The sequence below is a fragment of the Eurosta solidaginis genome, chromosome 3, assembly GCF_040869045.1.
Source record: "Eurosta solidaginis isolate ZX-2024a chromosome 3, ASM4086904v1, whole genome shotgun sequence".
Taxonomy (NCBI): domain Eukaryota; kingdom Metazoa; phylum Arthropoda; class Insecta; order Diptera; family Tephritidae; genus Eurosta; species Eurosta solidaginis.
Genome location: NC_090321.1, coordinates 3,641,441 through 3,655,426, shown reverse-complemented (window position 1 = coordinate 3,655,426; position 13,986 = coordinate 3,641,441). Strand labels below are relative to the sequence as shown.

The window sequence follows — 13,986 nt, the reverse complement described above, 5'->3', positions numbered from 1 at the left end:
AACAAATTCCTTTTTTATTCCTTCTGTCAGTCAAGCTATCCAGTGCTCTACCCACAGAGCTGTGGTATAAAAAAATATTTTTATATAATCATGTTCGTCTGAAATTTAACTTTTTTTTAAACCAAACATAAATCTCTCAATAATCCATTAGACACAGTGTCAACAATTTTATAAGTTCAAGGAAGATCTGCTAACCAAAAGTCTAGCCAAATTTTCATATTATTTTGCATATTTTTAGCGATTGCAGTTTTCGCCTAATAAGAAATGCTGAACAGTGAAAGCGTCAGTGCTGATCGTAATCAATAAAATTGTTTTGCGCCATAAAGAAATTTTATTTTTGGCTTAGCGTTGGTAGTGATTTTGCTATATTTTGAAATTATTGTATAAGTTGTCTTTATAGAGTAGAAAGGCAAATGTTTTAAGCAATCTGAAATGCGCTTATTTAAGTTATTAAGGCGTTTTAAATTGATTTGACATGCTTCGAAATTTGGCAATTTCTTAAGAAAATATTTGTTTAGGTAGTCATAAAATTCTTAAGAAAAATAGCTCCACGCAGTTAAAAAAAATATATATCATGAGATTACATTGACTAAGACGGCTAAATAGTTATAAGTATTGATTAATAAGTCCAATGCTAAATACATATTTTTCGATTGCCCATTAAAGCATTTGCTTAGTAAACGTAATATAAATTTTTTAGGCAACCTGAAAGTTTTAATGTAACTTTAAGTATGTAATATCAAAATGAATGTTAGTTGTTGTATAACAAAAATATGATGTGGTATCCAATTTTAATTTTCATTACGCTTTGTAGAAAAATACAACCATTTAGAGCACGGGTCGCCAAAAAATCGAAGATATTGCCCAATAGTGCTTCAAAGGTTTTGCGTGGCCGTTTCTTGCTTCTACTTATTGAGCTTCGATTTGGTCGACTTTTTTTATTTCAAATAGTTTAAGAAAAAACTTCTATGAATTTTGTATATAAAACCATGTAAACTAATCTCAAAAAACTTTTAAAAAAGTTCGAAAATTTCGAAAATTTTGTTTAGGGTTCTAAGAATTTTTTTGAATATGTAGTTTTGTAGCCCAGTTAATCTAAAACCCCATTCGGGAACGAATTGTGAAAAATCAATTCGAATTTCGAGAACTTATAACTTGCACTTTGCCTGAAATAGATTTTCGTAACATTTTTTTCGAAATCTTCCGAAAAAGAGTTTGAAAAAAGTTTGCTCAGCTCCAGTTACTAAATTCACAGAAGTTTTTATTATTAAACGGTTTCATTTAGCTTGACTTGACAGGCTGCACGGCTGCACGGCTGCACGGCCGTTGTGAACGAATTTTGTAATTGAATTTTAAGTAGTCCCGATAAGCTACAAGCTTGAAGCTTGGAATATAGTTCAGAACCCGATGTCAATGCAATAATAAGAAAAAATAGCCGCTAGGTGGCGCAAGGATAGAGATATTCACAAAAATTGTATTTGTGGTCCGATTTGGCTCTTATTTGGAACAAATATTACATACAGTCCGGTAGAAGTGACATCTAAATATTTTGGAGTTCGAGGAGAGTCGAGTAAAGTCTTTGGAAAGATTATGAATTGAAGGCTTAGATTGTAACAAATTGTCAGGAAAGAGTCCTTGTAATAATGAGTCTCTAAATGAACTAAATAGAATGAGAAATAATGGACAATCAAATAAAGACTATAAACTTGAAAATAAAATAATTAAAAAAAAATTTTTTAAGTTAAACGGTTTTATTGAAAACAATACTTACATGAAGTAATAATAATACTTAAAGCTAGAAAATAATTAGGTAAGCCCTAGGTACTAGTCATCACACACCTCATCAATCTAGGGCATTGATCAGACAATTAAATAAAAGCGTTTGACGCGCAAAATTTCTATTGATAGTCATAAGTGAGACCAAATGAACTGATTTCACGCGCCCAACAATTTTATATAATTTTTTGACTAGTACCTAGGACCTACCTAATTATTTTCTAGCTTTTAGTATTATTAGTATTTCATGTAAGTATTGTTTTCAATAAAACCGTTTAGCCTAAAATTTTTTTTTTAATTATTTTATTTATGCAAATAACAAAATAAAAAATAAAAAGGATTCAGTAGACGAAATTTGATAAAAATTGTCTGCTTTCAAAATTGCGATGTAGTGTGTTCAAAAATGTCCAACAAATCGGCAGCATCTGCTACGTCAAAAGTTCTTGATGGCTGAAATGCACCGGGAGAGCTTACCAGCCACTACGCGACCCAGTTAAGGAAGGTTTTGTAAGCAGTTTTGTGCTATGTTATGAGTCATCCAAAAACCTATTTCCACATTAGTTTTCAATGTTAAATATGTAGCTATCATTTAATTGCACAAGAGGGCAAAATATAAATTAAAAAAAAAAATGCAAAAGTCCAGCAAATTAAACTAATTATTTTTGCTAACGTCAGAGTGAGGTTGTTTAATATGTAATATGAGTATTCTGCAAATTAAGCAAAATGATTGCCCCACTAAGCCAGTTACTAATTCTATTCACTATATAACATTGTTATTAGCAGCGTTGTTGCGTGCTCGTTGCTCGTGTGATTCAGAAATGTTCTAACCCAATAAACATTGTAGTAAGCTTTGTTATCGTACTATGTTTTTAAATTGCACTGACTCAACCATACCAAGTCCACGGATTTTAGTCGTAATAATCATTTATGAAATTTATTACATCGCGACCGTTGCGCTATCCTTTGACATTTTCTGGGCGCTACTAACTAATTTTTATAATTGTAATTTATCTCGATTTATTTGTAACTTCTTCAAGTACTTTTTGATTATATTATGCAACCATTACTTGAGCAGTTTTATTTAAAATTATGACAGATTTATACAAAACTGTCGAGACCGTAACAACGGAAACTCCCGTGCAGGAAAATATACAAACATATATAGCTTAGATTTTTTACCGAAAGTTTGTTCTGAGATTTTTATTATCTTCTAACTCGAATTAGCTGGTATTTTTTTACCAAACTTGAGTTTGGCTGCTATCGCTTGTGGACACAGCTTCTAAGGTTTTGCAAGTACTCATAACGACTCATATCATTTTCACTTTATTATAAAATTGTTTCAGTGCAATTATTTAAACAATTGTGTATATATGTATGTACGTAACAACATTAAGTGGAATTTGAGCTATTGCAGTAATGTTTATTAGGTTTGTGTATTATTTAGCTAATTGAATTTTTGTTGTAACTAAAACCGAGAATATTTCTATTGTAAATATTTCATCACAAATTAAACAAATGCTTGTAAATATTAGAAAGTCTTCGCAGAAGGTGACTCGTTCTTTATAATGTATATGTTTTATACACGACAGCGCTTTAACCCTCTAGCCGCCCCAAGATCTTAGCTGGATTTTTTTTTGTTTACCGATGTGTATTTTAATAGGGTCGAGCGGACATTTTTGTTGTATTATAAATAATAGTAGCCTCAAGCCCATTCCGACAGAATTATTAATCAATTAGATCTGATTCATTATAGCTCGACATCGCGTCCATTCTGACAACTTATTCAATAATATACTAACGATAAAATTGAAATTAGTCACTTTTGTTATTTCCTACAACGGAGGACAGATTCGAAGTAATCATTTCAAACCTGTCAACAAACTTTTACTATGGTGCTCGAAACTCCGTTCACCCCCACATCATCAGCAATACAAAGCTGAAGTTATGTGAGCTGTTTAGTGTCTTAAAACTTATGGGCAAATTATGCATAATGCAAAGTGTCATTTTTATCCGTTAAACCCAATTTGTAAAAAAACATTCATTCACTTCAGTGAGTGACTGTAAACGTGAATGCCTTTATACAATTTTTGGTGTTATATAGTGGTGACTGTGAGTGTATTCGTCAAGTGTCAAGGCGCTATATACAAACTGACCCTTAATCTAGCAATTCTGCGAACTCGTATGTTTTTTGTATATATTAATCTACTACTAAATATCATATCCTAGATTTCAGGTTCGATAAAACAAAAATAATTGGTCAAGTGAAACTTTTCTTTTGGATACTCTACAAAATTTTAGGAGATATACTTCAGAAGCTGTTGAGATTAGTTTTGTTCAAGAGCTCAAGATACATCTAGTTAAAGCAGATTAACGAAACAATCTCTGTACGCCTTGGTAGCAGTCATGTGTAAGTCACTACACATCAAAGAATGCGCACTGGTTGCGCAAGCTACTTAGGAGCATTCGACTCGATATGTGCCAAGTGGAGTTCACCAGTAAACAATTTAAATAAATATTAACTCGAAATGTAAGTTCTTACACAATTTTGCTGTGCAAGCAACTCAAAACCACAAAGTCGGTTGACATTCTGAGCTCACCACACACCACAAATAATATCGACACACACTCCTACATACATTTTCAAGCATTTATGTAATTTTATTATTCTATTCTAATTTCAGCAAAGCAGTCAACTTAATTTTGAAATAATTTTCATTATTTGTCAGCAAAATAGAAACGTTTCGCAGGCCACTTGTTTATTTCTTTTGGTGTTATTATGCGCATTCGCCGAATAATGTAGACATGTAGAGCGAAAGCCAAAACAAAAAGTTACACAAATCAGTAAAAATGCATATAAATATTGTATCGCCAATTCAATGTAGACTTAAGTGCTAAATATATGGGCATGACTGATTGAATATTTTCTTTCTTTTTTTTTTATTTATTTATTATTACGGTCTTTAAGACCTAGTTTAGGTTAAAATAAGAGATTAACATAAATACTCATGTCACATTTAGTGACGTACAATATAAAACAGTTTTTCTTTGAACTTACTAATATTTTCACAGTCTTTCAAATCAGAAGGTAACTCATTGTACATTTTATACCCTAAATATTCAAGAAACCTTTTGGCGAACTCAGTTCTTATTCTAGGCAGTCTTATATTATTGCAATATCTAGTTCCATAATTGTGCATTTCGTGTTTATAATGTATTTTACTGCTCAGGTAATTCGGTAACATTCCTAACCTAAGTTGGTGTATTAATTTCAATGTGAAGTAACTAACTGACTGTTTAATACTAAGCCAGTTTAATCTATTGAGCATTACAATTTTTGGCGTTCTTGGAGGACATTTTAAAATAAATCGCATTGCCTTGTTTTGCTGTATTTGAAATTTCTTAATATATATATCATTACTTAATAGCAGAATAGTAGGACAATAAATAAAGTGTGGTTCAATAATTGAACGATAAACCAATATTTTATGACTTTGACTGATATGTTTACATGTTCTATACATGAAGCCTATTTTCTGTGCAATTTTCCTTTCCAGATAAGTTACATGCTCTCCAAAATTTAGATTATCATAAATCAAAACTCCTAAATACTTAATTTTGTCTACTCTTTGGATTTCCATGTTTTTTACCTTGAGCGTAATATTATTTAAACTATTGTTACCTATGATATTAGTGTTTTAAAAAAATATCATGAACATAGTTTTTTCGACATTTAATTTCAGTTTTCTAAGGCATAACCATTTGTATAGCGAGTCCAGGTCTTCTTGTACTTTCAGCATGGCACATTCTGCATATTTTTTACTTATGACAAGCAATGCATCATCCGCAAATAGACGTATTTTACAATATTTTAAGCATCTTTTGATATCATTGATATACAATGTAAACAATATTGGCGCCAAGACCGAGCCTTGTGGTAAACCAATGTTAACATCCACCACTGACGAAACCTCCTTTCCAATTATCGTTCTCTGTGTTCTGTCACCCAAATAACTCCGGAACCATTCCAACGCCTTTCCTCTTATACCAATTTTAAACATAACGTCCAATAACTCAGATCCATCGACAGTTTCAAAAGCCCGTTTTAAATCCAAGAAGACAAGCACCGTAAATTTTTTGTTCGCCATGTCTTCTTTCCAATCTGCAATTACCATATTCAACGCTGTTTCACAAGAATGGCTCTTCCTGAATCCCGATTGTTCTGGGATAATCAATCACATTGTTCTTCTCTAAGTATGCCACAAGTTGATTCTTCACCACTGTCTCCATAATTTTTTCATCTGTAGGTAACGTGTTAATTGGACGTAGTTCCTCAGGTTTCATTGTATGTTTACTTTTTCCACTGGTATTATTGTTGAAATTTTCCAGTAACTAGGTACAGCAGAAGGTCTACTGAGATGTGCAATTGTCATTTGTTGGAAGCATTGCTGGCGGACAGAATAAGCACGGTCTCTTAATACAATAGTTCTGCGCTAATTCGAAACTAGCGGGACGACTTACAGAGAGTGCTTCTGTCATTAAGTAGCGAAAGAATTCCTGTCTTTAGATTTACTGGCAAGGCAGATGAGTTTTCACTGAGAAGCTTTTCATGGCAGAAATACACTTGGACTGCTTGCCAAACATTTCCGAGGGGCAACCTCGCGTAAAAAATGTTCTTCTAATTGAAAAAATTTGTTTCTAAAATGTTGCTTCTCCCGGGGCGTGAACCCAAGATCTTCGGATGGCGGAGCACGCTACCATCACACACGGTGGCCACAAAGTTATTAAAAATGCCAAAGATTCGAAAATTGGAACTTTTTATTTAATAATAATTTAATAATTTTCGCGAAAGCTTTTTTAATTTCTTCGAAAACGTTTTTGAGATTGATTTGTATAGCTTCAGTTAAAATTTCCAATAAATTTTCTCTTAAAATATTAAAAGTTAAAAAAAAAGAAGAATTTAACTGATGACGCTACTTTTCTGCTCGCTGCTGTATATGACAAATTATTTAATTTACGAGGCTCACATTCAGAGCTGCTAAACACCTATACACTTATACATATCACTTTTGGTTTAGTTTTGCTCTGAAGAATAGGCACAGATACAAATTCACACTTTGAATAAAAAAAAAAAAAATTAAAAAAATGCATGCCCTCCCGTATGCCGTCGCATATAAATTCAATTCATATGAAAATGCCTGAATTTCATACGAAAGTGCAAAGAAAAAACCAAAGCACTTCGGTATGATATTCAGATTTTTAGTAACAAATCAACAACAAACAATTTTTCAAAAATGTTGTAGCACTGATGAAAATTTGAATTCAAAATTTATTCATTAATAATACTTTAAACTTTTAAAAAAAATTTATTTTTTTTTTCAATTTAATTTTGTATATGTATTTTAATTCGCACTTCAATATAACAATTTTTGAACAGCCGGAGGCATTTTTGAGTTAGCGTGAGTTGCCCTAGTAATTTATATATATACATATATGCTGTGCACTATTCTCAAATGAAGATATGGTGCGTATTTGGCATATTCATATCTAGATATTAAAAAATGCGTATTCTTATCAATTATCAGATAAAGCGAAAATGAATAAAGAAAATATGTGTAATATATTTTTGTAATAAGTTATGGGTTTTTGCGCCAATATGAATAAGCGGTTCTCAAATGAGTAAACTGAAAGCTACTAGAAATGATCAGGCATGGTCTGAAATATCGTTTTCGTTTGATTTTATCGAGTTCAGATTTTTAGTTTTGAAATCGTTCTACGTATTCTGCACCCTTTTTGGGGTTTGAAACTTTGGCAAACTGGCTTTCCTACTCCTCCTGGCAATCGTTTAAATGCTCTTATTTAAATTTAAGCTACTTAATCATTGGCTGTTTCAGTGCAATTTTTTTAGAAAAAAAATTACCAAAATTTTCTAATTAAAATAATGTAAAAAGGTGCTATATCACTTGTCTACTTGAATCTGTTAAAATCTACGGTCGGGCACACAAGGTTAGTAAACTTCTTGGATCACCCCCAACTGATTGAAATATGAACAGAATTAAGTTCAATAAACAATAAGACACAGCCAATAAATTGCCATCAGGCTTCCGTCGGCTAATTAGTTTGAACCAAAATGCTTACAAATATAATTTATGTACTAACTGAAGAAATGTGTGCCGGTGTGTGTATATCTTTTTCAAATACATACACACACATACACACCCACACACAAATGATTTCAAGCTCAGTACATACGTTGGGGTTTTGTATCCTCGAAAATGTCATTCAAACGTGACTGATCCCAGACAAGGACATGGGCGCCACGTGAACGATTACACTGCTCTGATGATATCAACATTTTTGCTTTTACGCTGATGGCAATTGCTGGCGCTGTTAAAAAGTGAAGTGGGTGCGTGAAAATATGTTGCAAGTTCGCTGTTGGCGCTTTTTTTGCTGTCGCCAATGAGTCGCTTTTGTGCGTGTTTGCAGCAAAAAAAATGTATTAAAATGCCTTTTTCGCGTTTTTAGTATTCGCGATCCAAAAATAAAGTGGAAGCGTATTTGTTTTCGGGTTTTCTTTTTTTTTTTTTATAGTTTTTTCGAGTGTTTTTGAATTTAACACTTTTTTCGCACACGTTTAAACCATTTCATGTTCTACCGACTACTTTTGCGCTGCGCGTTACACATATCTTTAAGTTTTCAGTTTTAGGTAAATTTTTTATTTTATTTTGCTTTGTTGTTTATAAATCAAGACTTGACTTGAAAATATTAAATTTATTTATCTTTGTTTTTCACCGCCAAATTCTCAACCATTTGGATTCGCGCTTTTGTTGCTACTGAATTGCAGGCGTTCAATTTGAGCTCTTTTTCTTGTCTGGCTGTCGCTTACATATTCGTTCTTTTCAATTTTTTGTTGTTGTAACGTGAGTAGACATGTACATACATATGTGCGCACAATTTTTTTTTGTTGTAAATATTTTATATGTATGTATGTATGGATGTATATTTGTAAAAAGAACTTTGTTTGCTCCCTGCATTAACTTCCGCGCACATTTACTAATGGTTGAGACACAATAAAGTTTTTCATATAAACGCGTTCAACGCAATCCTTTGCATGCCAGTAACATCGCCACCATTGTTTACTAATACTGTTTTCACACAGAAACTTAATGATCTCATTTCACCTGCTAATGAAATCGTAAATTTTTTGCTTTCACACAGAAGTAACTGCTCGATTAGTATGAAGGATGAGACAGACAATCATGGCGGAACGATACAAGGTGAAAGCATGGTGACATACCTACAAACAAAAAAATTCCATGTACTTGTAAATTCGATGGACAAATGTCAAAATCGTACTGCGCCGGTAGTTGATGTATCAAATCAAATAAAAAAGGTTATAATCAGCTGTTCGATGCGGCCACCTTGTACCGTTCCGCCATGCAGACAATGACATTTGCTTTGACAAATGACATTTCTAAGCACTGACCACACCAAAAACTAAGAAGCGGAAACGGAAGCGGAACGCTGCCAACAGAGTTGCATTGTGCTTTTGACTTCATTAGGCATTCGATTAGCTACTAATGAAATAATAATTGATTCGAATTTTGTAGGGAAGATTGAGCTCAATAAGCGTCTTAATGTAGAAAATTCCCTTTATTATTCAATAAGCCGTCTGTGTGAAAATAGTATAAGATTTACAATGATCGCCACAATCACGCAAGATATTGCGTTTGTAAATATTGTAACGAATTTACTGCAAATCCTCTTATTAGCCCTTTTGCTAAGTTCGTATCGCTAAACTGTTGAATAAATAACTCCAATATTGAATAATGGAAAAATGGCCTTTATTAAAGTACTTCACAATAACACTTATACTTTGCAACTAGCTTGCTTAACAACCAAACTGATTGATAGTTCAAATGAAACTCTACTATTGCCCGCCAGATTGCTTGCTTAATCAATAACTGCTTGATAGCTCAACTCAAACTGAATTCCAGCGCCTCTAGATTTGCTGCCTTTTATACTCTCTGATTTCAACGTTCGCATCTTGTAGGCGCTTCCAGAATCTACTAGTTGCCATCAGCTCTCAAACTTCTCAGCTGTAACTACAATTGCACGATTATATAGCTTCTCTCATTGCATACTTTCAGGAGTATCTCAGATATATGCATGTGTTTGTGCATTGACTCTCCGCTGCTCGTATACGTGCATGGTACATATGTGTAGACGCAATTATTGTTTCGTTTATGTAGATACATAATGATTGAATTATTGATGTGAAGTCACGTCACTGCTTAGCACCGACCTAGAGATAGCAGCACCCCTTAGTTTTGCTAATATACGTAACAATATGAAGCAACTTCAGACTAGGCATTTGAAAATTATTTCGCTTTGTTCATTCACATACAAAATTTCGCGAAGCACATTTTATACAACAAAAATACTCGCTAACATATTCTGTGTCGTATTCATTTCTTATATTGCAGTTTTTAACTACGAAAAATATTGCATTGGTTACCAACGAGTGGGACAAATAATTTCCCCTGCAAATTGTGAAAGTACCCTTAGCCAAGGCAAATGTCAAATTCCTCTTCTTATGCTTTGCTTGCAACAAAAGTTGAAAGTTGGCTACTTTTTCATGTGAGATGGCGCCAGTGTAGCTCAATATGCCGTTCCCCTTAAAAATACGTGCAATCTAATCATAATGCATAAGTTGAGTTAAACGCATCTATATGAAAAACTGCTTATGTGACGGGACTTTAAAGGCAGAACAATCGGCCAAAGTTTATTTATTTGGATATATCTATTTGCAATATTTTATATCTTCGTGTAGGGATTTTGCCGGTTTTGGCTTTTCGTTATATTTTTTTGTTGTGTTTCTCCTCTTTTGCATTTCCACGTTGAGTGTGTCTGATTTATGTTTTGCCCCTACTGTTCTGGTAATTGAGTGAGTTTTTCTGCGTTATTACTTGTAAGGTTTTTTATTTAAAGCGTTTGACGGGGCTAACACATGACTTTCTAACGGTGTAAGTGCTTTTATTGCTTGCTGCCCTTATGTCACCAAAACAGCTCCGTTTTTTCATTCGAGGAGCAGATCCGATTCTCTTCTGGCCAGCACTCCGATATGCGGAGTTCTGTACCAATTCCAATTCTGACACATGAACCCCAATCGTCCAGGCGCTGATGAATATGGCTGCCGAACGGATTATGTAACCCATATTTATCGTAGCAATGTGCAAGGTTATTTACTCTAAAAACCCAGCAGTTTTGCAATAGCTTCCAGCTGTTCTAAAGCTCGTTAATTTTATACTAAGAGGAATGACTCTCTTGGTACAACTTGTATGTATCCACGATTGCCTGTTCTGTGTACTCCAATGAATCGGGGTTTACCCGCTTAATCATAAGATTGAATGACTAACCATCACATGTGTACATCCGTGAGTTCTGACCTCAGATTTCACTTTCATAGCTCAACTTTATTTTTGAAGTATGCAATGCCCAACACTGAAACCAGGCTAAAGAAAATTTGATTGATTTTGAAAAAAGTGATTCGCTGATATATATAACTTCATTCTAATAAATATGTGTGTAGTACTGAGCCTGGAGATTTTAGACAAACCCCAAACCGTGAAGAAAATAGAGCGCTATTCTAATGGAGCGTTGTTCAGCAAATGTCTTCCCTTCTCTATAGCCATCATCCCACTAACTGCAACACAATAAATTGGCGTTAGCCGCCTAGAGGATCGTTAGCACAAAAGTTTTTTTTCTTTTCGTCTTAGGTCTGGTTTTTCAGTGCGAGTTTAAACGTTTAACCCAGCCACTTCGGCCGCTTAAGCTGAGATGAGCAGCAAAATTTGATGTTATCGAAAAGAGTCGCAAGGTTAAACTCTAGTCAACTTTAACTGGAGTTTAAACTCACACTGAAAAACCAAGCCTTAGTGATAGCTGACGCCAATTGGGAAGATCAAGGCAGATAACGTTTTCCCCACCAGCTTTTTTCAACACTTTAATGCGTGCAACACGAAATCTATTTCGACACTTCTGTACACGATTTCAAATTCTGAATTTGATTTTGAAAGTTTTAAGTTCAATCTCGGAAGCTGTGATTGGATTTCGAAAACCCCGAATTCGATATCAGAGATTCATTTTCAAAAGTTATGAACTCGATTTCAAAAATTCAAAAGGTTGATATTCAATGTTTTAGAAATTGATTTCGAAAACTCAAAATCTGATTTCGAAAATTCTAAATTCAGTTTCGAAAGCTCTGCACCTGATTTTAAAAACCATAAATTTGAATTCGGACATTTTAAATTTGAAGTGTATTGTCACACGTATTTGAAAATTTAAACAACTTGAAAGAATCTGAAATTTTCAAATATATTTTTATTAATTATATTCGAAATTGCAAATAAATTGATATGCATCTGAGAGAAAATTTATTTATGTCTCACTTACGATAATAACAAGTCGAAAATAGCGCTGGTGACAAAAATACGCAAATAAAATAAATTTATTTGCAATTCTTTCTTATTAAGTTAAGTACCCAGTAGCATTTAAAGTGACATTTCTCTAAGTAATACTGTTTTCACACAGAAACTTAATGATCTCATTTCACCTGCTAATGAAATCGTAAATTTTGTGCTTTCACACAGAAGTAACTGCTCGATTAGTATGAAGGATGAGACAGACAATCATGGCGGAACGATACAAGGTGGGAGCATGTTGACATACCTACAAACAAAAAAAATTCCATGTACTTGTAAATTCGATGGACAAATGTCAAAATCGTACTGCGCCGGTAGTTGATGTATCAAATCAAATAAAAAAGGTTAAAATCAATTGTTCGATGCGGCCACGTTGTATCGTTCCGCCATGTAGACAATGACATTTGCTTTGAAAACTAAGAAACGGAAGCGGAACGCTGCCAACAGAGTTGCATTGTGCTTTTGACTTCATTAGGCATTCGATTAGCTACTAATTAAATAATAATAGATTCGAATTTTGTAGGGAAGATTGAGCTCAATAAGCGTCTTAATGTAGAAAATTGCCTTTATTATTCAATAAGCCGTCTGTGTGAAATTAGTATAATAAATAATCGAGTTCTTAATGGAGTTGCGCTTTTTCGTTCATTTCAGAGATTCGGTTCATTCGCTCTTTTTCTGATGAACGAACAAGTTGTTCTTTTTGTTCATTAGTTTCTTTTTTTCAAACAAATTTGTCCACTGCTGCTCACACACACGAAAAAAGTCAACAAGTGCAGACAAAGATTGATTGAACAATATCTTAAAATTGTCTCTGGTAGGTATAGATGGGGGTGTGTATGCAGCAATGCTTTGTGTAGGTATATTTATGTAAATGTGTTATGAATAAATAAGTTAATATATTCATGTATAATTAACTTCAAAAAAGTTACAAATTTCGGAAGATCAAGGAAGTTGAAAGAGTACAGGCACAAATTGTAAATATGAACTTTTCAAGTTTAATAAATGTAATACACCTATCCCCCGATTTACACGGTACTTGTTTTACACGATTTCGCTTTTACACGGTTCATAAATCAGCAAAATTTGAAAAACTCCGAAGATTCACAAATCATTAAATACCTTTCTGAGTCCCCTTGGCAACACTGATTGCAATATTGAGGGATTCCCCTTATTGTGAATATGTATGTACATAACCAAACGCAGAGTACATATGAAGTTCATGTGGAAGGAAAATCGTTTGATGAAAATTTGAAAAAAAAAGCCATAATTTTTACTATTATTGCGAGTTTTTTTGGTTTGAACTGGTAAGTTCTCGATTGAATTATCTTTTCGTGAACCTTCATTAAGATGTTTTAGTTTTGTTTTATTTAAATAAATGACTGAATTGGGTAGTTTTTTCACTTTACACGGTTTTGTCTGGAACCGATCTTCCGTGTAAATCGGGGGATAGGTGTAATTAGTTTCTTACAAAAGATATTTTTCATAAATACATACACATATCGCATAAGTGTCATCATCGACATTCGTGCTCACTGTGAATTTCTACGTATGTATGTATGAATTTACAATGTTCGCGAACAAGAAGAGAGAAATAATAACATTAGATAAAACGAACTAAAAGAACAAATAGAACCGAAATCGACGATCTAGTTCACTTGTTCAGTTGAGAGACCCGGTTAATTGAACAAGTTCAGAACGAAACGACCCAACTCTAGTTTTTAATGAAGGG

General features: G+C 33.5%; 2 protein-coding genes across 4 annotated transcripts in view; one reads left to right on the top strand and one right to left on the bottom strand.

The window, feature by feature from the left end:
* Picot (putative inorganic phosphate cotransporter protein picot) overlaps positions 1-13,986 on the bottom strand; it is a 78,731-nt gene that overhangs the window by 5,853 nt on the left and 58,892 nt on the right. The window contains exon 1 of one of the 3 annotated variants that reach the window (XM_067770416.1): positions 8,026-8,622. The exons of the other annotated variants lie outside the window; for them this stretch is intronic. Coding sequence (XP_067626517.1) covers positions 8,026-8,128 — 103 coding nt within the window. The 5' untranslated portion in view covers positions 8,129-8,622. Of the gene's footprint in view, positions 1-8,025; positions 8,623-13,986 lie in introns of those variants that run through there. 3 annotated transcript variants of the gene reach the window in all.
* LOC137243127 (cilia- and flagella-associated protein 161) overlaps positions 8,622-13,986 on the top strand; it is an 85,590-nt gene continuing 80,225 nt past the window's right edge. The window contains exon 1 of the mRNA XM_067770419.1: positions 8,622-8,693. The gene's annotated coding sequence lies outside the window, so the exon portion shown is untranslated. The remainder of the gene's footprint in view (positions 8,694-13,986) is intronic.